General features: G+C 36.5%; 1 protein-coding gene across 5 annotated transcripts; it reads right to left on the bottom strand.

The window, feature by feature from the left end:
• Nucleotides 1–190: 190 nt before the first annotated feature.
• Nucleotides 191–24,658, bottom strand: bmal2 (basic helix-loop-helix ARNT like 2). 5 transcript variants are annotated; one of them, XM_055174017.2, is made up of 18 exons: nt 24,293–24,657; nt 15,204–15,333; nt 14,723–14,776; nt 14,603–14,641; nt 14,118–14,275; nt 11,535–11,626; nt 11,332–11,424; nt 10,174–10,291; nt 9,871–10,017; nt 8,578–8,818; nt 6,852–6,958; nt 6,099–6,128; nt 5,862–6,012; nt 5,682–5,749; nt 3,114–3,234; nt 2,848–2,932; nt 2,652–2,751; nt 191–2,556 (listed from the first exon to the last, which is right to left on the bottom strand). In XM_055174017.2, the coding sequence occupies exons 1-18, from the start codon at nt 24,348–24,350 to the stop codon at nt 2,405–2,407; spliced, it is 1,944 nt and encodes a 647-aa protein (XP_055029992.1). In that variant the 5' UTR covers nt 24,351–24,657; the 3' UTR covers nt 191–2,404. The 5 variants fall into 5 exon arrangements, with proteins under 5 accessions (XP_055029992.1, XP_055029993.1, XP_055029995.1 ...); XM_055174018.2 differs by having other exon boundaries at nt 11,535–11,614; nt 24,293–24,655; XM_055174020.2 differs by lacking the exon at nt 14,603–14,641 and having other exon boundaries at nt 24,293–24,658.
• Nucleotides 24,659–26,333: the final 1,675 nt, after the last annotated feature.

The raw sequence follows: 26,333 nt of genomic DNA, 5'->3' as shown, positions 1-26,333 counted from the left end.
ATTTGTTGTCAGATGCCATAATCACAGGCATGTTCCACAAACAAGTCCTAGTTTTATTTGATAAAACTAGGAAAATTGAGAGTATGAACCACATCAAGGAAAATCCTAAAAACATATTTTTGCTCAAAATTCAAATGGTGTATACAAGCTTCTTGCCTGTTATTAAAACCGATTTTAAATACATTTAAAATTTAAAGATTTTGAAAGAAGTTTTAAGGTCTTCTGTGGTCAGTACAAAAATGAAAATTTCTTTTGTAAAACCTAAATGTTGGATATAATGTTAATCCTCACTACAGCAAAATCATGGATCATCCAAAAGCTATGAAACTCCAAAGAGGACATCAAAATGGTAGCAAGTACAAAATGTTAACACAAATGTCCGACTAGATTTCGAGAGCTACAGGGGAGGGATTTTCAAGAATTGGAATATAGCACACAAGTTGTACAGACTGCTTTAACTGTAAGTCCTGACTTTCCGTGCTGTTGTTGTGTAAAAATGAGCCTGATCTTCCGTGAAACACAAAACAAACAAACAAAAAAATACTATGATTACCTCTAAAAAAAAAACACCACCAATTTTTTTGCTTCCCTATCACTCATATTTAAACAAAGGTGCTCATGTTAGTATTTTAAAGGTCAGTTGAGCTATTCCCAAAATTAGTAATTCCCAAATATAAAATAGAAATACGAGACATAATTTCAAAATATGGACAACACTCACTAAACACAAACCCATGAATGAATTTACCCCTGATCAAGTCATAAACACCACCTTTACACTATCAGAGCTATAAATCCCGGAGTATAGTCTGCTTTTTACGTGTGCATGAACGTACGCGCACAGATTTGCAAAGTATAGCTTATTTGACTCGTACTGTACGTGTACACAAACGTACGACACATGTGCATTGTGACAACATGCAATGCATTTCTGTCTACATATCAGCGGCGCCTCGTGACTGCTCATCCGAGGGGCGCAAATTCAAAATATGTGTTCAAAGTGTCATGTGTGTTGCTCGTGTTTTCAAAATATGTGTTTGTTGCGTCATGTGAACCATGTGCATCACGTGTCTTGTCAAAATAAGTACCTGCTGCACACGCGTCAAAACCGTTTATGACAAAAGAGACGCTCACGTTCACAAAATACACGCAAGACACTCCCTTAACAGTATACTATGTATACTATATGATTATGCGAGTATCTAGCAAACGCGAGCGTCTCTTCTATCACAAACCCCTTAGACGCGCCTGCAGCAGGCACCCACCCCGACAAAACACGTGATGCACATAGGTTCACTCAATGCGCAGAACACATATTTTGAAATTACGAACCACACACATGACGGCCTACATACATGTTGGCATCAAGGGTCCTCGAAAAAAGAAGTCACCGGCCGCCACTGCTACATACTAAATTCTCCTTTTTATGCATGTATGACTTATGCTTAGAGTATGTGCAGTACTGTACGCCTTGCAGACCCTTGCATATGCGTAAAAACGGGACTATACTCCTAGCTTAAGTGTCAAAAAAAATTGGTTCTTGGCATTATATCTAATAATTGATTTCAAGAAGGGTTTTAATTCCACAAAGTATAGTTCCCTGAGATACCCTGCCCTTATTCATAGATACTTTCTATGACCTTCTCTCTTCCAAACATTCCTTCAAACAGCAGATTGACACGACTTTATCACACCATTTAAAAGCAGCAGGGCAATCTAAGGGAAAAGCACAGATTCACACACAGGTTGTAGACCAGAGAGAGAAAAACTGTCAGGCCTAACGGTGATCCTTAATTTTCCGACTTTCAAGTACTTCTGTTTGACAAGCGCTCAACAATATTGACCACGCCCCCAAACCCCACCCCACATTTTTCATTGTTGTTCATTTTAACACATTGAATTCAAAATGTGTTATGCTTTAAAACCAGGATTCCCCTATCAAAGAAATCCCATTAAGTTATTTAATAAAAAATTCAATCCAGCATTGCCGCAAAGCATCCATACATAGTTCAAGTGTTGATTGACTGGATGGTTCTTGCCTTTTTTTTAAACGGTCCAAGAATCTCGCTCCGTCCAATCCGCGCCAAGGGAGCAGTGACCCCAGAGCTTAGATGAAGAAACTGCACATCAGACCAAAAAAATGGTCATGTTGCTTAAGGTATTCAGCTTAAGGTAAATTTCTGTTCATGTCTCCTGATCTCCTTTACCTTTTGATCTCCAAAGGTTAGCCACTAAATGATCTGCCATGCAGCTTATCCAACTTATTAAAAAATCCTAATAAATTAAAAACATAGAACTGTCAAAGGCTTGCTGCCCAGTGAAAGTTAACGGATATTTTTTTTAATCTCCAGATGAAAAGGGATCTTTTCAAAATGTAAAGAAAAGGAGATTTGGAGCCGTGTGATCAGAGAGACCAGTGCATCTCATCAAAGTCCACAGCCTCACCGAGGTTGGCATCAGTCTCTAGCAAGCTCATAATGACTGCCATGGCTGCCTCATCAGTGCTCAGAGCGCTTAACCCTGGAACGCCCTCCAGATCCAATTGAGAACTTGCTTCTGGAAAACAGGAACACAAGCAGACAGTGAAGAAAATCCCTACTCTTCATATTTATTATGAATATTACATAATTGTACATTATTGCAACATCTACCCATCAGATGTTCGCCTGCTGTTAAGGCCCCACCCCGTGCTTCCTCTTCTGAGCCCGACTTTCCAGGTATCTCCATGTCTGTTGCTTCCCCATTTGGCACCTTAAAGCAATGTGGGATTAGAATGGGGCAAAAAATGTACACTGGCAAAGCTCATTTGCAAACTCCGTTTTACAAAACGTTTACATGTGGACTCACATTGCTGCTGGTCTGCGCCAGTGGAGACTTGTCCTGTGGTAAACTGAATGGACTTGTGTTGCCACTGGATGGTGAGGAGTTCATCCTTAAGAAAACAGTATGAGATCATTACCCATGTAAAGACATTTTAAAATGTATCAAAAAAGTCTACAATTGTGCAGTCAGTTTTTGAATAACTCCATTCTTAAATTGTCCCAGCTTTAGTTAACTGTAAGTAAAGCACCTCCAAATACAACAGTGGATGAGAAGGCACATAATTGGTTTACCTATTGTAGTCCATTATCTCATTAGCGATTTGGGTCCCTATGCTGCCAGCGTAAATCATGGTGCCTGAGGCACTGGAGATGCCCGGGATGATTGGAACCTGCTGGGACTTCTTGGCATCATCTTTGAAACAAACAAGAAAAAAAGGAGTCCTAAGAATTGGATGGGCCTCCACAATAATAGAAGCTTGTTAAATACAAAAGCGAATTAAAATTTGCATACATTTGTGATTAAAGCTGCAATCCGTAACTTTTTTGTAAAAAATAAAAAATAATTTTACAGGATTTTGTTTAAAGTCTTTAGTGTCCCTAGAGTGCGTATGTGAAGTTTTAGATCAAAATACCCCAAAGATATTTTATTATAACATGTTAAAGGAACACACCCAGATTTTGGGAATTTAGCTTATTCACCGTATCCCCCAGAGTTAGATAAGTCCAAACATACCTTTTCTCATCTCCGTGCATGCTGTAACTCTGTCTGACGGAGCCCCTGCTAGCTTAGCTTAGCACAAAGACTGTAAGTGAATGGCTTTAGCTAGCATAATGCTCCCAATAAGTGACAAAATAACGCGAATAGTCACACCGTGTACAAACAACAAGGCGATATATTAGACGCAGCCATCTTTTAACAGTATATATACTGGGAACTATATTCTCAGAAGACGAAGCACTGCTACTTGGGCGGAGTGATTTGCTCGCAGCAACCGAGAAGCCCCCTGGTGAGGAGCAGAAAGTTGTTGTGCAAATCACTCCACCCATGTAGCAGTGCTTCGTCTTCTGAGAATATAGTTCCCAGTATGTATACTGTTAAAAGATGGCTGCGTCTCATATCACCTTGTTATTTGTACACGGTGTGACTATACAATTCACAACACAAAAATAGAAAAATGTTCGCGCTATTTTGTCACTTATTGGGAGCAGTATGCTAGCTGGAGCCATTCACTTCCAGTCTTTGTGCTAAGCTAAGCTAGCGGGGGCTGCGTCAGACCGAGTTACAGCACGCACGGAGATGAGAAAGGTATGTATGGACATATCTAACTCTGGGGGATGCAGTGAATAAGCCAAATTCCCAAAATCCGGGCGTGTTACTTTAAAATTACCAACTTTGTAGGTGTGAACAAAAATGTGACATTTTTGGGTGTGTCCTTTTAAATGCAAATGAGCTGATGAAATGCTTCTATGATTCAAACAGAGATGGTGATGTAGAGGCAAAATACGGATTGCTTCTTTAATTACTTGTACTTTACAACAATGTACTTTAAAGGGTACCTCGACTATGAAGACGTTTACGTTTTAATACTTTCTACTGTAATCGTATCTACTGTACTAGCGCTGGGCGGTATGATAGTATATTCCATTACCCTGAAATAAAAAGTCAGACGTACTGTAACTGTAATGTAAAGAAGTAGAGAAGTGGCCGTGGCTAACTCTGCACTCCTGCATGTTCTGAGTGTGACGGAGAAACGTGTAAATTAATCCATTCATAACTAATGAAAGCGCTAGTGAATTGAGACGCTCGCAAGGAGCTGTGTCGCCAAATAAACACTTCTCAAGTTTTCAGAGCTTTGAGCAAGCCAAGGCAAAACTTGCGTTTATCAATGACGCATGCACTGCTGGAGCGATGTAGTTTGACGCGCCGTTTGCTCATAGTACAAACATCTTTGAATAGAAAGACGAGAAAGTTTATTAAAACTGACATTCGTACTGTTTTTATTTAACATTCATATAGCCAATCCCAGTGTCAATCTTAAAGGAATAGTCTACTCATTTTCAATATTAAAATATGTTATTACCTTAACTAAGAATTGTTGATACATCCCTCCATCATCTGTGTGCGTGCACGTAAGCGCGCTGCGACACCTCGACAGCATCCAGCCTAGCCCCACTCACTAAACGGCACAAATCAGAGATAAAGTCAGAAGTGACCAAACACATCAACGTTTTTCCTATTTAAGACGAGTAGTTATACGAGCAAGTTTGGTGGTACAAAACAAACCGCAGCGCCCCTCTAAGCAAATTCAAAAGAGGAACTATATTTTATGGCGTAATAGCACTTTTGGGAGTACTTCGACTCAGCGCAGTAAGACCCTCCCTCTCCCATTATGAGAGGGAGAAGGGGAGCGGACTTTTCAGGCGAGTCGAAGTACTCCCAAAAGTGCTGTTACACCATAAAATATAGTTCCTCTTTTAAATCCGCTTAGAAAAGCACTACGTTTTATTTTGTACCACCAAACTTGCTCGTATAACTACTCGTCTTAAATAGGAAAAACGTTGATGTGTTTGGTCACTTCTAACATTATCTCTGATTGGTACCATTGAATGAATGGGGCTAAGCTAAATGCTATCGAAGTGTCGCAGCGCGCTCCAGCGCTTACGTGCACGCACACAGATGATAGAGGGATGTATCAATAATTCTTAGTTAAGGTAATAACATATTTTAATATTGAAAATGAGCAGACCATTCCTTTAATATTTGGGGTACCCTTTAACAATTTTTTTTTTAAATGCACTCTTGTGGCTGTACCTCTTCTGCAACATACGTGCCTAGAAACAAAACAAATTTCCACTCACCTTCTGAGGCCTTAGAACTGCTAGGTTGCTCCGCCTTATCCCCTGATCCACCTGGATTACTTTTACCGCTGAGTCAGACGGTAAAACAGTTGGGAAATAATCTGTTATCTCAACTGTCTTACAATTCGGAGAAACAGCTTTATTCAAATTGAGATAAGCAAGCAAGATTAAAGCACTTACGATATAACCGTATTGGTTGACACTATGTATTCTACTTCTTTGGTCCAGGGATTTATAAAACTAAACCACTGACTTTGTAAGGTGACAAAAGAGCCATATTTCGTTTTGAACTTATAGCAATTTGTCTCGATCTTCTCTTTACTCCTCAGCACTGTAAAGACACCAAGATGTTACATGCACAGCATTCTGTTTAACTTGGCTCACCTAAAAATAAAAATGGTGTCATCATTTACTCACCCTCGAGTCGTTCCAAACCCATATGACTTTCTTTCTTCCATGGAACACAAAAGGAGATATAAAGTAGAATGTTACTGACTGACAGTTTCAGCCACCATTCACTTATATTGTTAGGAGAAAAATGCATTAACATTGCTAAAAATGTCTCCTCTTGTTATTCTCACACAAGAAAGTCATATGGGTTCAAGACAATATGGGGGGGGTGAGTAAACAACCACAGAATTTTGGGCAGAACTAGGCCTAAAAGTGAAGGTATTAAAGTTCACATTGACTTATTTGCCATGTAATCAAATACAAAAACATTTCGCCTCATATATTTGCCTTCAAAACTGTTCTAATGGTCTTAAGAAATAGACAGATAATAATGGCTGATGAGGATTTAACTACCTGCATCATTTAAAAAAGAGATTTGTACATTGTTCAAAGAGGGATATATATCAATTATTAAAATGTTTTTTTTTTTAATTTTGTCATAATTTACTTGCTAATGTTCCACTAAACGTATATGACAGTTTTCTTGTGTGGAACAGAACAAGATATACAGCAAATAGCAGCTTTGATAATACAAGTGAATGGTGGCCACAGTTGTCCCTGGATCTTATCCACTTTAGTAAAAAAAATATGGTGGGACCTTTGCTAAATATTGTTTTGTGTTCTACTCAAGAAAGTCATATGGCATGAGGGTAAGTAAATAACAAAATATTTACATTTTGTGGCAAGTATTGCTTTAATTGCAAAAACGTAAAGGTGTACCTTTTCTATGTCTATCTGCCAAATGTGGCAGGTCGTCCTGATGGAAGTATTCATAGCATGATGTGCCTAGCAGCTCCTGGGGCAAGTAACCCAGAATGGTGGTGGCTCTGTGTGGAATGAAAGTGAAATATTATTTCTATATTTCTCACTGTATGTGATGCTTGAAGATGATTTCAGTAATTTTTGCATGTTAAAATACTCTCTCATAACTTAAAAGGATAGTTTACCTATAGTTAAAAAAAAAATTCTGTCATCATTTACTCACCCTTATCTTGTTATACACCTGTATTAATTTTGATGTTCTGCTGAACACAAAGAAAGATATTTTGAGCAATGTTTGGAACCAAACTATCTTTGGAGCACCATTGACTTCCATATATTCTTTCCAATTATGGAAGTCAATGGTGCTTCTATTTGTTGCTTCATTACAAATATCTTCCTTTGTGTTCAGAAGAACAAAAAAATTAGGGCTGTCGAAAGATGAATCGCATACAAAATAAAAGTACATATGTAAATGTTTCTTAAATGCATACATATATATACACACACATGTATGTATGCATTTAAGAAACATTTACATGTATATATATTTTTATATATTTTCTATTATATATAAATAAATAATGTACATAAATAATATTTTTCTTAAATTTATACATGTATGTGTGTATTTATAATAATTTTACATAATACACACACAAATATATTATGCAAACACACATTTTTATTTTGTATGTGATTAATTGCGATTAATCTTGTGACAGCGCTACATTTTTTTAGCAATTTTTGTAACAAATTGAGGGTGAGGAAAAGATGACAGAATTTTCTTTTTTGGGTGAACTATCCCTTTAAAGGAGCATTTCACCCAAGAATATTTATAGCTCCAAAAAGTGTGTCCATCCATCACCCTCATGTCGTTCCAAACTCCTAAGACCTACGTTCACCTTCAGAACACAGTTTAAGATGTTTAAGTGGGTCAGTTAGAATGTGTTGAAGCATCGAAAACACATTTTGGTCCAAAAATAACAAAAATTATGACATTGTTCAGCATTGTCTTCTCTTCCGTGTCTGTTGTGAAGCGCATGCGCGAGACTAAAGTCACGTGACTGCAGTGACGCGGATGACGTGTTATCCTCAGACATGTTTGTGAAGTGTTTTTTTCAAACTTACAGCATGCGTCTCCCTCAAACGAAGCCCGGGCGCACAAAAAACAAAACAAAAATAGCTGGGATGCACCAGATAACACGTCAGCGGCGTTGTACGTCATGCTAAATAAAGTCGTAATTTTTGGACCAAAATGTATTTCCGATGCTTCAACACCCACCGATGTCACATGGACTACTTTGATGATGTTTTTATTACCTTTCTGGACATGGACAGTATACCGTACGTAGATTTTAAATGAAGGGTCAACAAGCACTTGGACTAAATATAAAACATCTTAAACTGTGCTCCGAAGATGAACGAAGGTCCCAAGAGCTTGGAACGACATGAGGGTGAGTCATTAATGACATTATTTTTATTTTTGTGTGAACAATCCCTTTAATTGTGGCAAGAAGCCATATAATAAGCAGGATAATGTGATGTTGGGGTACAACACGGATAAAAAAAACCTTCCAAGTGTCAAAACATTTTGGACAGATAGCCTGAATAACCTAAACTTATGAGCACTATGCAAAACCACCCGCTACACAGTTTACACAAGCCGTTTACACAGTCAACATACCGTTGATCCACAAAGGTGAATTTGCCATCCATGGCATAGCGGGTGACAAATTCGGTTGGCTTGACTTTGATCTCACCATTGGCTTGGGGAAGGGTGTGGGGATGCACGCGACCGACCGCTACCAAGCAGCTAAAATGGGAGCTGTCTTTGTCTGCCTCTGCCTCTCCCTCTGTGCCCAGCTGCCGCGTGGGCCAGGTGCGCATGTAACCCGTGCAGTGAACAGTGCAGTACCGCTGCGACTCTGTTGGGGCAGTTGATCAATCACATGGCGTCAAAGTGGGTTCAATTTACTGCTGTAAATCTTTCACCATATGTCGATAAAGACAAACATAAAAGGTGCACGTAACTTGCCATCCTAGATTTGCAAGATTAAATCTAAAAACGTGAGTTGAATGATAAGGACAGAATATTTTGAAAGCTTTGCATATAAAATTTAGATAATTGTGACACTTGCAAGACATTTGAATGCCACAAGACATTACCATTTAAAGGGACATTCCACTCTTTTTGAAAATATGCTCATTTTCCAGCTCCTCTAAAGTTAAACATTTGATTCTTACTGTTTTGAAGTGATATTACCCACTGCCCGAAAATAGTCCCCTTGGTTACTTTCAATGGCAGGGGACTATTTTCGGGCAGTGCGTGGTGTCGCTGCGCCTGCTGCAGCCATCTTACATCAGCAAAGTCATTGATTATTACACCAGAATGAGAGTATAGTTCCTAGCCACATCTGCCTAGAAAATCGCAACTAATTAATTTTCTGTCGGTCTTAGTACACGATGTAACTACAGAAGAGTCAAGTTTTGAATAGGAAAAATATTCAAAGTCTTTGGTTATTTTTTTAGCGCAATGCTAATGGTCTAATCAGATTCAATGGATTGTGCTAAGCTATGCTAAAAGTGCTAGCGCCAGACACAGAGATCAGCTGAATGGATTCCATAACGGCAAGAATCAAAACTCCAGGGGAGCTGGAAAATGAGCATATTTTCAAAAAAAGTGGAGTGTCCCTTTAATAGTTGGTTAATACTAATGAAACTTTAAATCTTCAACTACACTTATTTTACACATGTTAAAAAATAGGACTTTTATGCAATTACTTCCTCCACACATTGTTCTCCAAGCACCAAGGCGGATCAACAGATTTTAATAATGGGTAATACATTTGATTTAATTGTACAAACACACAGACCAAAGGTTTTTCTGCTTCACATAATAGCACTGTTGGTGAATGTAAACACACAGCTTTTCTATCAAGTTGTTCAACACAATAAGAACCACAATAATGCTACTAACCTTTCTTTTTTGAGGCAGCGGCCTGAAAGCCCTTCTCTTCTTTGACGGTAACTTTGTTGTACTTCATACGACAAAAGAAGGAGCGTCGGGCCCCAGAGCAGAGCCGAGCAACTCCGACAGGAAGCTCAGCCTGGACCTGCAACCCCGCTACACAAACACAGTTGTTGCAAAATAGAGGGTGGGGTGGTTATACACTTATGCTATATGTTTATGAAGTAGATCAAGATTTATATGCAACCATATAAACACTTAAACAGTGTCATGCCTGTGTGCATGCACGCAGTGTTATTTTAATGCATTTACTTTTGGCATCTATGAGGCGCTCCCGTGGGTAGAGCTCAGATGCAGACAGCTGTTCCTTCACTTTACCAATATCCTTGGGGTGAACGTAATCAAACAGGCTCTGTCCGATCAACTCCGTCTGCGGTGAAAAACAGTCAGATGAGTCACTGCTGACCAATAGATTTTGCAAAGTCACACTGTCATCAGCTGAATCATTTATCATTACTCTAACAATCATTCCTAAAGCAACTGTTTAAATACACTGTTAGTCAAAAGTTTGCTTCTATCGATCTTAAATCTTCCGTGTAAATGTTTGAAATTAAAAATACCTGTACAAGTTGACTTAAAAAAAAAGGAATCTCTTAAAAAAAACCTTTGTTAAGAGACTGATAGCCATGCAAAGGTCATGGATTCAATCCCAGGAAACACAGATACTGATGTTTCGTGTTGTACAGCATGAATGCATTGCAAATTGCTTTGAAATAAAAGTGTCAACCAAATGCATAGATGTAAATGTATTTTTATGGCCAAATAAAAAAAAGATGGACTTAATGCCGCATAACAATTAATCGCGACTAATGGTTTGCAAAATAAAATATTTGGTTTATATATGTGTGTGTGCTGTGTATAATAATTATAAATAAATAAATAAATAAATACACACGTATGTAGATATTTAAAAAGTATTTACATGTGTATTTACATTTTTATATTTATATATATATATATTTTATATTATATATAAATATTTAATCTATAAATAATTTTTTCCTTAAAATTATGCATGTATGTGTGTGTATTTATATAAACATAATTATTAAACACAGTACACACACACATATGATGTAAACAAAAAATGTATTCTGCAAACAACGAGTCGTGATTAATGGGGGCACAAACAAAGGTAATTGTCCATGTACGTGTAAATTTGAAAACGTCTTGCACTGACATATATTAATGCACACACCAGTATTTTTTTGTAGAGTATGTTTGTAAAAACTACTTAAATGTCCTAATATAACTAAGGACTAGTTTTACATTAATCTAAACCCCATTTTGGGGGTTAATTTTCCCAGTCTGGGAAACTGCCCCATTAAGTTCTAAATTGTATGAACATGTTTGTCACTTAATAATTATAAGATAAATCTTTGAAGTGTTTAAATAGTCAAACTTTCCTACCCGACTGTAGTTAAGGATTTTAGAAACCGACTCAGAGACGAATACTATTTTTCCACGGTCACAGCCAACCACAAAGAGAAATCCGTCTGCAGCCTAACCAATAAAAACAGAAGTTATTTAAACGTTTACCTTGCAATTTCACAATCACTAATTTGTCTTTATGCAAACTAGTACATTTACTATAGTAATGACAATACATTTACCTTTAGAACAAGGTGTTTAAGCTCATCATCTGGAAGGAATGCAGGTTTGTAATTTGCTTCTGCAAAGGAGCTGGTCGCCCCTGAAAAGGAGGCTTAAAATTACACATCAATAAATTGAAAATCATCACTGTTTGTTTAGCATTAAAGGGATATGAAAATATGCTCATTTTCCAGCTCCCCTAGAGTTAAACATTTGATTTTTACAGTTTTGGAATCCATTCAGCTGATCGCCGGGTCTGGCGGTACCACATTTAGCATAGCTTAGCATAATCCATTGAATCTGATTAGACCATTAGCATCATGCTAAAAAAATAACCAAAGAGTTTGGATATTTTTCCTATTTAAAACTTGACTCTTCTGAAGTTACATCGTGTACTAAGACCAACAGAAAATTAAAAGTTGCAATTTTCTAGGCAGATACAGTGGGGCAAAAAAGTATTTAGTCAGCTACCAATTGTTCAAGTTCTCACACTTAAAAAGATGAGAGAGGCCTGTAATTTTTGTCAAAGGTACACGTCAACTATGAGAGACAAAATGAGAAAAAAAATCCAGAGAATAACATTGTCTGATTTTTTGGGAGTTTGTTTGTAAATTATGGTGAAAAATAAGTATTTGGTCAATAACAAAAGTTTATGTCAATACTTTGTTATATACCCTTTGTTGGCAATGACAGAGATCAAACGTTTTCTGTAAGTCTCCACAAGGTTTTTACATATTGTTGCTGGTAGTTTGGCCCATTCCTCCATGCAGATCTCCTCTAGAGCAGTGATGTTTTAGGGCTGTCGCTGGGCAACTCAGATTTTCAACTCCCTCCAAAGATTTTCTATGGGGTTGAGATCTGGAGACTGGCTAGGCCACTCCAGGACCTTGAAATTATTCTTACGAAACCACTCCTTCTTTGCCCGGGCGGTATGTTTGGGATCACTGCCATACTGAAAGATCCAGCCACGTTTCATCTTCAATGCCCTTGCTGACGAAAGGAGGTTTTGAGTCAAAATCTCACGATACATGGCCCCATTCATTCTTTCCTTAACTCGGATCAGTCGTCCTGGTTCCTTTGCAGAAAAACAGCCCCAAAGCATGAGGTTTCCACCCCCATGCTTCACAGTAGGTATGGTGTTCTTTGGATGCAACTCAGCATCTTTCTCCTCCAAACACAAGAAGTTGAGTTTCTACCTAAAAGTTATGTTTTGGTTTCATCTGACCATATGACATTCTCCCACTCTTCTTCTGGATCATCCAAATGCTCTCTAGCAAACTTCAGACGGGTCCGGACATGTACTGGCTTAAGCAGGTGCACACATCTGGCACTGCAGGAATTGAGTCCCTGGCTGCATAGTGTGTTACTGATGGTAGCCTTTGTTACTTTGGTCCCAGCTCTCTGCAGGTCATTCACTAGGTCCCCCCATGTGGTTCTGGGATTTTTGCTCACCATTCTGGTGATAATTTTTACCCTACAGGATGAGATCTTGCGTGGAGCCCCAGATCGAGGGAGATTATCAGTGTTCTTGTATGTCTTCCATTTTCTAATAATTGCTCTCACAGTTGATTTCTTCACACCAAGCTGCTTACCTATTGCAGATTCAGTCTTCCCAGACTGGTGCAGGTCTACAATTTTGTTTCTGGTGTCCTTTGACAGCTCTTTGGTCTTGGTCATAGTTAAGTTTGCATTCTGACTGTTTTAGGTTGTGGACAGGTGTCTTTTATACTACTAACAAGTTCAAACAGGTGCCATTAATACAGGTAACAAGTGGAGGACAGAGGATCCTCTTAAAGAAGAAGTTACAGGTCTGTGAGAGAAAGAAATCTTGCTTTTTTGTTGTTGACCAAATACTTATTTTCCACCATAAATTGCAAATAAATTCTTAAAAAATCAGACAATGTGATTTTCTGGATTTTTTTCCTCATTTTGTCGCTCATAGTTGAAGTGTACCTATGATGAAAATTACAGGCCTCTCTCATCTTTTTAAGTGGGAGAACTTGCACAATTGCTGGTTGACTAAATACTTTTTTGCCCCACTGTATGTCTAGGAACTATACTCTTATTTTGGCGTAACAATCAAGAACTTTGCTTCTGTAACATGGCTGCAGCAGGCGTAGTGATATTATGCACTGCCCGAAAAAAGTCCCCTACCATTGAAAGATACTAAGGGGACTATTTTTGGCTGCTGCGTAATATCATTGCGCATCCTGCAGCCATGTTACAGCAGCAAAGTCCTTGATTATTACGCCAGAATGACAGTATAGTTCCTAGACATATCTGCCTAGAAAATCGCACTTTAAATTTTCTGTCGTTCTTAGTACACGATGTAACTACAGAAGAGTCAAATAGGAAAAATATCCAAACTCTTTGGTTATTTTTTTGCACGATGCCAATGGTCTAACCAGATTCAATGGATGATGCCAAGCCACGCCAAAAGTGGCAGCGCCAGACCCGGAGGAGATCAGCTGAATGGATTCTAAAAAATCTAATGTTTAACTCTAGGGGAGCTGGAAAATGAGTATAATTTCAAAAAAAGTGGAGTGTCCTTTTAAGACAAAACACCACAGTAACAGTAAAGACGCTAAAAGTCTATTAAATACCTTTAAGAGATTTGAGGTGTTGAACAGCCATTCGTAACACAGTGAGTTTGTCGAGCTTGCGGGACATAGGGTTACACGTGGGAATCATCGCTGCCAACTCGTCAATCAGGTTATTCATCTTATCTCGTCGCCGTTTTTCAATTTGACTGTGAGGTTCCCTATAATTCAAAAGATAAACCTTTTTTAATAACACGTTGTGTACTTTATGTGCGTAAATGGTTCTCCCTGAGTTTGATGATATAACAATGAATCATTTATACAAACGTATTAATAAATAATAATGCATGGTTTCAACAAGGAGCTCGCACAAATATGTTTGTATGCACAAATTGTAAATGAGGCCCAAATATTTAACACACTAAAAACAACGCAAAAAAAAATCAAAAAACGTTACTTTAACGTTATTTAATAGGTTACTTTAAATGTATGCGCCATTTAAAAGTGATTGTTCTCTATAGAAGTTAATAAATATTGACAGTGGGTACCTGATACATTTAATTTTTAGGTGCTGGTCATCTTCTGATCTAAAACAGAATAAGTGTTAAAACAATGAATAGTCATGAATCATACGAGTCATTTTGAGTTGTTGATAATGGGTACAGTACCTGCCCTGATCGTCCTCCATATCCTCATCTAGATTCAATGCAGATTTTGTCTCCCTGGAAACAAAGTGGCGAGATGATTAAAGTGACTCATAAAATGCTGCAGTGATTCTAGGAAAGCAGTACGTATACACAGACCACGCACTTCCCTCCCCAATGCATTTGAACTCATTCACAAAAAATCTTCTGTGCAACAACACGCTCACACTTACAGATAATGGGGTAAATCAAACTGGGTGCTGAATCCCTCAATGTGAATAATGTCATAAAATGTGAGAAAGGGACAGCACTCACAGTTCAAGCTTCAAAAATAGCGTTTAATCGGTTGTGGGCGATTAAACGCTATTTTTGAAGCTTGAACTGTGAGTGCTGTCCCTTTCTCACATTTTATAACTCATTCACAAAACCAGGAGGGGGGATTCAGGCCAAAGAAGAGAATATTGGTCATACAAAAAATAACATGGCATAACCTCAATATACTTACGAGTTGTCCATGCTGCCCTTCCTCTTCCTGGGCAGCTCCATGCCTGAGGCCATGCCAGCGGCTGAGGTGGGGGTCATCAAACCAGACAGAGAGACAGAGAGACCCTGGGGCCCTTCCTCTAAAGCATCTCCTGCCACAGATGGAGGGAGGAAATCATTTTAGCAAAAGAAACATACCAAAACATAACTCCAATCAGAGAGACACAAGCGCGCCCATGGACGTACTACATATCAAAAACCAGGGCACGTTGGAATAGGTTTCATAACAGAAATCTAAAGAATCAGACCATCTGTAACTGGTGCACAAACAATCTGAGGATTTTGTTGTGCATTCAGAGTTATACTTTTTGTCTGTCAGGTGGTTAAATAATAAACAGGACATTTTTTAGGTTGAAAAAGTCTGTGAAAGTGTAATTTTGGAACCTGGCGTAAACTGGGTTTCTGGGTTTTTAAAAGCGTATAGCAACACAGAAAAGTTCATGTTAAGATGTCGCATTGAGGTTGAATGAGCGTACAGCATAGGCAACCTACTTCAGCTCCGCAAAAGTCCATACCGTGCATTACTTTTTCCTTTTCTTTTAATACTAGTTTGTTGGTTAAAACAGGCACACTGAAAACCACTTAAAAAGTTGACTGAACTCATTTGATTGATCTTAATTCAATTAAGTATGGGTCTCCCAAAAACTTATATATTCAAGTTCACTTAACTTGGTAGCCACATAGACTGAACTTAAAGGAATATTCAATTTTCTTAAAAGAAAAATCCAGATAATTTACTCACCACCATGTCATCGAAAATGTTGATGTCTTTCTTTGTTCAGTCCAGAAGAAATTATGTTTTTTGAAGAAAACATTGCAGAATTTTTCTAATTTTAATGGACTTTAATAGAACCCAACATTTAATACTTAACTCAATACTTAACAGTTTTTTTCAACGGAGTTTCAAAGGACTATAAACAATCCCAAACGAGGCATAAGGGTCTTGTCTGGCGAAACGATTGTCATTTTTGAAAAATGAAAAATATATACTTTTGAACCACAACTTTTCGTCGAGGTCCGGTCCAGCGCGACCTAACGTAAATGCGTAGTGACGTAGGGAGGTCACGTGTTACATATATAAAACGCACATTTGCGGACCATTTTAAACAATAAACTGCCACAAAGACATTAATTAGTATCAGACATACAACAACGTAGGAACGGTCCTCTTTCAAGACGCTTGAGTTTCGCGTTCGTCCTGTGACCTCTTGACGTCATGATGTATTGCGGTGACGTAGTGGGGTCAGCTGGCGCATCACGACCGGATCTACACGACGAGAAGTTGTGCTTTAAAAGTGTATATTTGTTATTTTTATTGTCAAAAATGACAATCGTTTTGCTAGATAAGACCCTTATGCCTCGTTTGGGATTGTTTATAGTCCTTTGAAACTCCGTTGAAAAAAACTGTTAAGTGTTGAGTTAAGTATTAAATGTTGGGTTCTATTAAAGTCCATTAAAATTAGAAAAATTCTGCAATGTTTTCTTCAAAAACATAATTTCTTCTCGACTGAACAAAGAAAGACTTCAACATTTTGGATGACATGGTGGTGAGTAAATTATCTGGATTTTTCTTTTAAGAAAATGGACTAATCCTTTAAATTGTTATCATGAGTTTGTACAGTGCACTTAAACAATTGAGTTTACTTGGTGTTCATAAAGACTGAACTTAAATTGTCATTTAACTTTATATAACAATGTGTAAGATATTCAGGACCGATTATATGTTAATCAATGTATGAACTTAATTCTCCACAGAAGCACACAACACACTGCACTGTTCACGTGTATATTCACTATAGTGGAAAAAATATGATGAGTTACATGTGGTGTGTGCGTACCAAAGGAAACACTGATCACCTGAATGGTGACTTCACAAAAAAAAACCAAAATGTAAAAAAAATCAATAATGTTACAAAGAGTGTAAAACTCTAAGAAATGTTATTATCAACTGGTTTATTAGTTGTTATTCTTGGACCAAATATAAATCATTTATTATTATTATTATTATTTTTTAGGGGTATTCCTCACAGCATTTTGAACTGATAATGTTAAGTTACTTATTATGGTTTATGCAAGTTAATAAGTTTAATGAACAAAGATAGTTATGGATCCAAAATGCTAAATTTAAGTCATGATTGCTTAACTTTTTGAGCACAAACAGCATTAGGGCTTTCAGTGCAGTGTTAAATATGACTTGAATTGATTACATAGTTTTTGCTTCCTGTAAAATAAGGCTGTAAATGAAGACAATGGCAGAATCACAGCATTATGTATTGAATTTTGTTGATTTAAATTAGAGTTAATATTATCTTACAAACATTTCACTGCATTATGGATATAAATTCTAGTTTTTTTAAACTATAGCAAGAAAAAAAACTGTATAACATACAATACAAATATATTTTGTGATGCAAAATACAATGTAAGAAAATATATTTTTATTTTCTTTTAATGCCAGCTTCTATGGCTATGTTCATGGCAAATTCGGGTTAAATTATAAAGAATAAACGCTGTTTAAAGGTGCAGTGTGTACATTTTAGTGGCATCTAGTGGTGAGGTTGTGAATTGCAACCAACGGCTCAGTCCACTGATCACCTCTTGCTTTTGAAACACAGAGAAGCTACGGTAGCCGCCACCGGACAAAAAATCATCGTTGGAGACAACTTAGTAAAAAAAGTTTGTCTGTTAAGGGCTTCTGAAGAAACATGGCTGCACAAAATGGCGGCTTCCATGTTAGGGGACCCTCTGTGTATGTAGATAAAACGTCTCATTCTAAGGCAATAAACACATAACGGTTCATTATAAAAAGGTCTTTACACACCCCTGATAATATAGTTTTGTATATTATTTTGCATTTCTGTCAAGAGATCCTTCTAAAAATTACACACTGCACCTTTAAGATTCTTTTTTTTTTCAAAAAATCCTAAAACTACATTTGGTTTGACTTGCTAAGTACTTATCTTTTAAAAGTATCAACAAAATAAAACATAAGATTGTCAAAATATACATATTAATGCAATGTGATATTTACTTTAATTCAGTTCTACTGAGGTCAACACACAACTGGCAATGTTTTTATTGTTGTGCATTTATATGTACAATAAAACAGTTAAAAAACAAAAATAAATCGGTGCATTATAAATGTGTGACTCAGGAAACATTATACAGTTATATTTACATTATATTTTATTAAATTAAACTTTATATATTTTGTTAAAATACAAACAGAAACACGCTAAAAAGACACCAGAATGCCTGTAAAGGTAATAAATGAAAAACGATATCGGCTAAAGATCTAGGTGTGGCAATCAGGTTTTCCTTCAACTGTGTATGAACTTTCCTCAATAAAAACACAGTTTAAGGTGTTTACCTGACCTTACACACTGCCGAGTTACTGAGTAAAAAGATCACTCATGTAAAAACGATTATAAACATGTATGGTTTAATGAATAAAAACTGGGATTGGCAATATGAATGTGAAAATAAAAACAAGTACAAATGTATTAAAAAAAACTTAAATATTTTTTAATCGAAGGCTGCAATTTGATTTTTTATCACTGTGTATAACATCAAATGGTTGCAATATAACCTGTTCTATTAATGCTACATCGAGGTAAACATGAAAAACAAGTCTTCAATTAATAGATTATAAAATGTGAACAGAAGATGAGAGTTGTAAACGCACACAGACAGCAGGTGGTGGTATGTGGTCCGCATTTCAGAAAATATACCATCAGGTCTTCTGTTCAAAGAGATTTATAAATGAAGAATAATACAGAAAACATACTAATAAAAGAAGATCAAAATAAAGGCGATCTGAGAGTTAAGAATGTGTGACTGGGAAATAAACAAGTCTCACAAAAAGCTATAGAAGATGGTAAAATACGGTAGTAAATTGTAGGAATATTTCACAATATTCTATTACGCAAAACATAATGGCGACCTCTATAGGTTAAAATGAGTATTACCTGTTGGAGTTTTTTGAAGTAATGAAAATATTAAATGTGTTTCTTTGCATCAATAAATTTTAGTAGTTCAAGGCAAATATAAACAATTAAATCATACAAGTCTTCATAGTCGAGGTAACTTTAAAAACAGCACTTTTGAATATCTAAACATGACATCAGAAAACTTTCAAATAGCTATACTGTTGGAACCAAACACATGGACTTAAAACAAAGCTTTCATTCTTGGTTTCCAAATGTTCTCCCGCCAGCAGGAGCTAAAATTACCACCTATTTGCCATCTGTTATTGCCATTAAGCGCTATATCCCATAATCCATTCATAAACTCTCCACGAGCAGAGCATCTTATTCATAATCAGGCTTTTACTCCACAGCCTGTTTCCCACCAGCTTCACCAGCTGCTGTAAGTCCTCACCTGGCCCTGAACTGCACCTACATGTCCTTGTATTGGCCGATATGTACACGTGTGCATGTGCCGTGTGTTGACACTGCCGCCAGGTTTAAGCGACAATGGCCAAATGCAGCTGCTATATTTACCATGCTTTTCGGGCCTAGTGACCTAAATAGCCATTAACAGATCGGCAACAACCTGATTTTTAATCCCGTGTGCTGGAGTGAAGATCTGCTGTGGGATTATTTGGCCCAAAGGTGAAAGGCTCGATCTCTCTCAGGCTCATGATATTACCTGACCTCCACTGACCTGCATTCACATTCACTCATGACGACATCATTCAGATAAAAGAGAAAGGCAATCTCAATATTCATACTGAAGTCACTAGCCATCAGAACATACATGCACAGGTCGTATTACATTGCATGTACATAATCGTATTACATTACATATACATAATGAATTTGGCAAACACAAAGTGTTTACCAAACGCATTATTATGTATAATGTAATATAAAACGTATGTAAATGTAAGAAATAAAAAAGTACGACAAAACTGCATCTGAGCAGCCACCTTCGGTTCAACATCACTCAACATCCCAAGCTCTACCTTCAGGACATTTTTCTCTTTAACATTTAAAAATTTGAATTACACTTTCAATGTTGATAAAACCCATACACACCCATGCACTGCAAAATACTCTCACAATAATCTCCTAATGACAAAACACAACCAAATAAACAACTTGAATAGTGGGCGCTTGCACAGTTTTCAATGGAAAAAAAATTATCAGGTGACCTAATTTATCATTATACGTTACACTGTTACCATAGAGCCGCATATGAAACATGCCCAAACTCCATTGAATTTACGTCAAACACTGCACAAGAAACGTGACTGAATTACATGAAAGTAGGTCAGTGATTACATTGACTGAAATTTAACTTTGGCACCACACCTTGGTAGTTTTTAAAAGGCCTGCATTCCGTCAACTTGTTTTGTGGTGTTAAATAACATTAAATTCATTCAGTTAAAGCCAGGACAAATATCTAATCAATAGGGCCAAAAACTGGGATGGCCCAATGACCCGGGGCCAGCGTGAGCCTGCATTGAAGCATATCGGACTGTGATTTGTGATAAGTCTTGGCATAACTGAGCTGGAAAAATCAATCAATAACTATTTGCCATAGTTTCCAGCCAAAGTTGGTTTATGAATTCATAACTGGCTTTAGCTATTACTGCAAACTAAAATATAATAAATTGTTGTAAGTTACTTTAACGACAAAACATTTATTTTGACAAAAACTGTAAAAAAAAAACAATGCATTTTTGTGGTGGGGCCAGTGACAAAACAGGAAGGACAAGTAAAAAATCTAAACTACTGGCCAGCAATGCACAGTAGGATTTTAGTGCAACACCATTTACTTGTCATATTCTGCAATATTTATGATATTTCACATTAAGGGATCTTGTGTGTATTTTTATTGACTTTTTCTTTTGTTTAGGTTAAAACTGGTACTGGTTAAGTGTTGGGTTTTGGTTGCAACCTTTTTCAAATTAAACTACAACATATATTTGAAAGTACAGGTCTCATGTTGCTCACGTTTTCTTTTGCCATTATGCTTGTTTAAACAGATAAACTTGAATAAAGTGTCTTTTTTTAAAATACAAAATTACTAATGAAGTACAAAATTAAAATACAAAATTAGAAAAAAAACTTCTAGCATTAAACAAATATCACCTTGTATCATCGTATCATTTATATCATGCTATATGCTATCATTTAATTTATGTTATTTTCCAGCTGGATAGATCTCTGTTATACTGTATCTATGCTATCATAATCTGCAGAGGTGATACAAAATGTGCCAAAAAATTGTACAGTTGTTAATTTTGAAACTGACAGATTATTTTCAAACAATGATTATTTTGATAATTGGACAATTTTATTTGCATGATTAACTTGATTAATCTGATTTTTTTAAATTATTTTAAATACTTTGAACTTGCAAAAGCATTTAATTAAACCCTATTTTAAATAAATTTAAGGAGTCTCCTAAGTAACTTTAAAATATTAGAAACTTTAAAAAAATTGTAATTGGCTGCTTGTCAGATAAATCTAAATATTTCATCAGTTTACTAGAAAATGTTTTTATTTAGAAAATGCATCTTAAGCGTTATTGGATATTGGAGTTTCATTTACTTATGTTGCAATCTTTTCCCCGCAACAAATAGTCTTGTTAGTTCACTTTTTTTAAATCCGGATTTATAATCTAACCCCCTGCCACATTTAATGCATGCTTTGCATGGTGTTTTTTTTTAAAGTGTTAAATAAATTAAATTTCCCTATAGCTACAGAAGTTGGGCAAATATATTATTAACATCTAGACAATAAATCAGCTAAAACATAAGTGGACAGTTTGTTTGTATTAAACTTAGAACAAATTGTTAATTCTGCTTGAACTGCTTCATGATACTCAAAGCTTACCAGACATTTTCTGGCTCTTATAAGTAGGGGAGAGCAGGGGCGAAAGTACAATTCAGAAAAACATAATTTTAAAAGATAATGTTTAAGACAGAGATACATTTTTAATGTAGTCAATAACTCACAAGTGTGGCCTGACATTTTGTAAAAATGTAAAACGACTTTGTATTTTCACTTTAAACTTAAGTAGTGAATTGTTACTTTCGACCCCACCTGCACAGACGAAAGTAACAAACAAAACAAGATAGATTTTGGGTTACACATGTTTTTTAATTAAATATACATGACTATGACCTCGTTAATATGTTACTGCAAACATATTTTGTTATGTATCTTTGCAAAAATATAATGAAATTACATTTTCATTTTAAATTTCAGTTTTTATCAAATGTTTCAAAAGCAACAGTTCAAACTTAAATTGTTGAGAATAAAATATTTTTTCAACTGTTTGAACATATGAAAATGAAATTAAATCAAATTAGAATAATATCAATTTTCAACATACAAAAGTATTAGCAGCGGGACAAAAGTAGCAAGTGTTACTTTCATCCCGACAGGATCTCCTCACATTTAAACACAATTTAGTTTTATTTTGAAAAAATCTGAGAAGACAAACTTCAGGATGTGTTAGAGCACTAAATAACCTGTAGATAGAAAAAATGACTGCTTTAAGAATTTACTTATCAATATTGCTACCATCTTCAATAGCATAGAGTCGTCAAATTAAAGTGAAATTCACAAGAAATCAATGCTTTTTCCAAACATCAAAATTTGCCAGACATATGTATTTTATTTGTTGGCTACACCACCCAGAATCTGACAGGCCTGGGTCATGCAAAAAAAACCCACTGAAATGACTGTATCTGTAAATCTTAGGCCAATTACCTTAGAGACATACTTTCCAGATGAGACCCTACATTCCAGTCACGTTTCAGTGTTAAGAGGATGGGGTGTCTGTCACAAGAGGGGCTAGCTGACTGAGGATTCAGGTTACACAAGTTATTTTAATAAGAATAAACAGCACGGTGGCAAACTTCCAGCATAAGTGGTACAGATTGTGTACAGGCTGGTTGTGTAAAGATTCAGTGACTGATTTCGGAGAAAGCGGAGGGCATCGCAGCAGTGGCCTACAAGTGTGCCGAGTTTGACCTACATATTACACAAGTTACACAACAGTCACGTTTCAGAAAAAACACGCAGATCACGCATTGCTGTGACCTCACGACGACAATGACTCCTATTTACGTCACGTCACACAGTTTTGCTCATTGAAGAAAACTAAACACTGTGCCAAAAAGTGTATTTGTGTCCCAAACTAAATTTGACTTTCAAGTCTATTTTTTAAGATCAGTATTTTGTTCAGCCATCATCATGGGGTACCTGCCAAATTATATGTATTAAATATAAGAAACAAACTTGATAGGGACGAGTGCAAGTCTATAGAAGACAATGAGTACTTGAGGAAAAAATATGATTGTCCTATAGTGTCACTAATATATCAACGTGATCAATTTTGGAAGTGATGGAATACAAGAAACTAAGAACTTAACAAAAAACATTAAAGTTACATTTGCGGGCACTAAACATACAATTCAACAATGAATAAAACGGCAATTAATCGATTTTACATACGTGGTCTATTTTCCAAATAAGATACTCATAAACTTAGTCCAGTTTTTATCTCACCCTGAACAAAAAAGCTAATTTAGTTTACGTATATAAAAGCGCCACATTCCCCTCAAATGTCAACAAAGCTGTCAAACGGCACTATTAGCAAGTAAACAAACACATACGTATACATTAACCCTATATAACTGAGTTAGCATAGCCACGGATGACCGAATATGACAGCCGGCAATATGCCACGGCCTCGCAAAACAACTACACCACAACATATTATATTTAAACAACTAGATTATCTGTCACATTAACAACGTAATACTGAAAGGTTCAATCCTAAATTAAAGCGTAACAGCACAAAATGTGCCATATCTGTTTGTTTGTTCAGAACACAGCTTGTCCAATGCGCTGCTAGAGTTCGCTCTACTGAACTACTGACCTAGTTTCAGTGCGACGCGAGAGTGCAAACCCATCAGCGGGAAACACCGAGATCTCCCCTCTCCTCCTCACAACGCAATATGTGCATGTTTAAAGCACGTCATATAATATACAAGTAGACAGAACGTGTTTTTTAAAACAGTCGCATTACCCGTCTTGTCCCCCGTCGCTCCGTCACCGCCGCCAGCCGCTGCATTCCTCGCCGACATGGCTGGAGCCGGTACGCCGGGGCCCAGGACTCCGATGCTTCATGTGGAGAAGGAAGGCGGTAGTAGATATTTGCAAAGGGGGGGACTGAGGGGACGTGAAGGCGGAGGGGGGCGGCGATGACTATAATTTTTTTTTTGTGTACAACAACGGGGAGGGTGGGCTGAACGTGATAACGTGCAAGGAGAGGCACGCGACGGAATTAGGACAGTGGTTGAAATCCGGGAAAACGCGGAAGACGAAGGAAACAGATTCTCCTCCTACCATCATCAACACCGCCTCTTCTCGGCTGCACGTTCCCGCACGTTACTAACCTAGTAAGTCACGCGATACGTTATGCAAGCCCGAGAAAAATGCGGTCACGGATGCAATGGGGGTATGCGGCACTGAACTGCACGAGGCACGGCAACACGTTTCTTAGTAGTAGGCTACTTTTATAATGATTACAGGCTAGCACCGTTACATTTATATTTAGGTCTAGATTTTTATGTTTTTTTTTTTATAATACTGTCCTATATTAGCATGTGCAGCCTACATAACATTAATTGATGATATGATGGGTAAAGTTAAATGAGTTGGAAAAAAACGAATGGTGTAATAGCCTGTTGTTTAAAATGGGTTATTTAAATATATTTTAGCACATAGTGGCTGCAAATCAATTAGCCTTAATTAACAAATAAATGGTACACAAAAAATGTTGACTAGTTTATTTGTAGCCTAATATAGTATTATACATATACCGGTATAATATGAATAATATATTATTTATATATATTAATACAAAATTTAATATGAAGAATAATAAGTATTTGAAATCTATCAGTCTATTTATAAGCCTTCAAAAATAAATAGGCCTATACATAAAATAGAAAATGCAAAACACCCAGTAAGTAGGCTACAATCTTTTATTTGGAAACAAGATATTTTCTATCTGTAAAACTGCCACGTAAACAATACTTTTATGTCTTTTTGGCTTTACAGTTAATCGGCCAAAAACGTTTAATTTAGTGCAGGTGCGATGCGAACACTTCTTAGGTATAGCTGTATCTGCTTTGCCTGGGACCTACACTATAAAAAATACTTTGCTGCCTTAAAATTTTTTGTTGAATCAACTCGGATTTACAAGTCATTTCAACTTTCTATTATTTATCTTGACTAAAGATGAGTTGTTATAACTACAGGTGAGTTGTTATAACTTATCAAATTAAGTTGACTTTTCTCAACTATATTTTATAAGTTGTGACAACTCATCTCTGTTGACATGACTTGTAAATCTGAGTTGATTTAACAAAAAATTTTAAGGCAGCAAAGTTTTTTACATTGTATGCACCTAGCCTAAGCTGTAGAATCAGACATTCACTTTGTTATATTATATAGACTAAACTATTAATAGTCTAAAAGTAATACCAATACAACGATAATGTATTAATTCAGTATTACAATTTAACATTAAACCTGAATGTATTCTGTGCCAATTATCATTATGGCACTGCACACAATTCAACAGCACCTGATTTTTACAGCTGTTTGCATAAAGTTGGTTGGAATTGTGGAATAGGAGGAACTGTTTATCTTAACCTATTACTGCATTTTTTATGGCTAGTTTCATTTTTTTATTATTTTGAATTAAACAATATTTGGAGGACCCCCGTTAATAACACCATGGACCCCTGTTGAAGACCCATGATCTGGACATAGGCTATACAAACATATTAAAACACCAGCGCCGACATGTGGACAAGCTAATTGTACCTTAGCCTATTGTACAATGTTATAAGCAGATGTTATAAGCACAACATTATGAAGCCTAATAAAACTTATTAAACATAACAAATTGAACCTTTAGAATAGTTTTAGAGAGTTTTTTTAAACGATTAGGCTACTTTGTTAGAGATTCACATGGGCTATTAAATTATAAAGTATTAAAATCATTTTGAGATTAGTCTGTGTAGCCTATACCTATCAGGCTATGATGGCAGGTGCAT

Source organism: Misgurnus anguillicaudatus, chromosome 15, assembly GCF_027580225.2.
Source record: "Misgurnus anguillicaudatus chromosome 15, ASM2758022v2, whole genome shotgun sequence".
Taxonomy (NCBI): Eukaryota; Metazoa; Chordata; class Actinopteri; order Cypriniformes; family Cobitidae; genus Misgurnus; species Misgurnus anguillicaudatus.
This window is presented reverse-complemented; position numbering and strand designations above follow the sequence as displayed.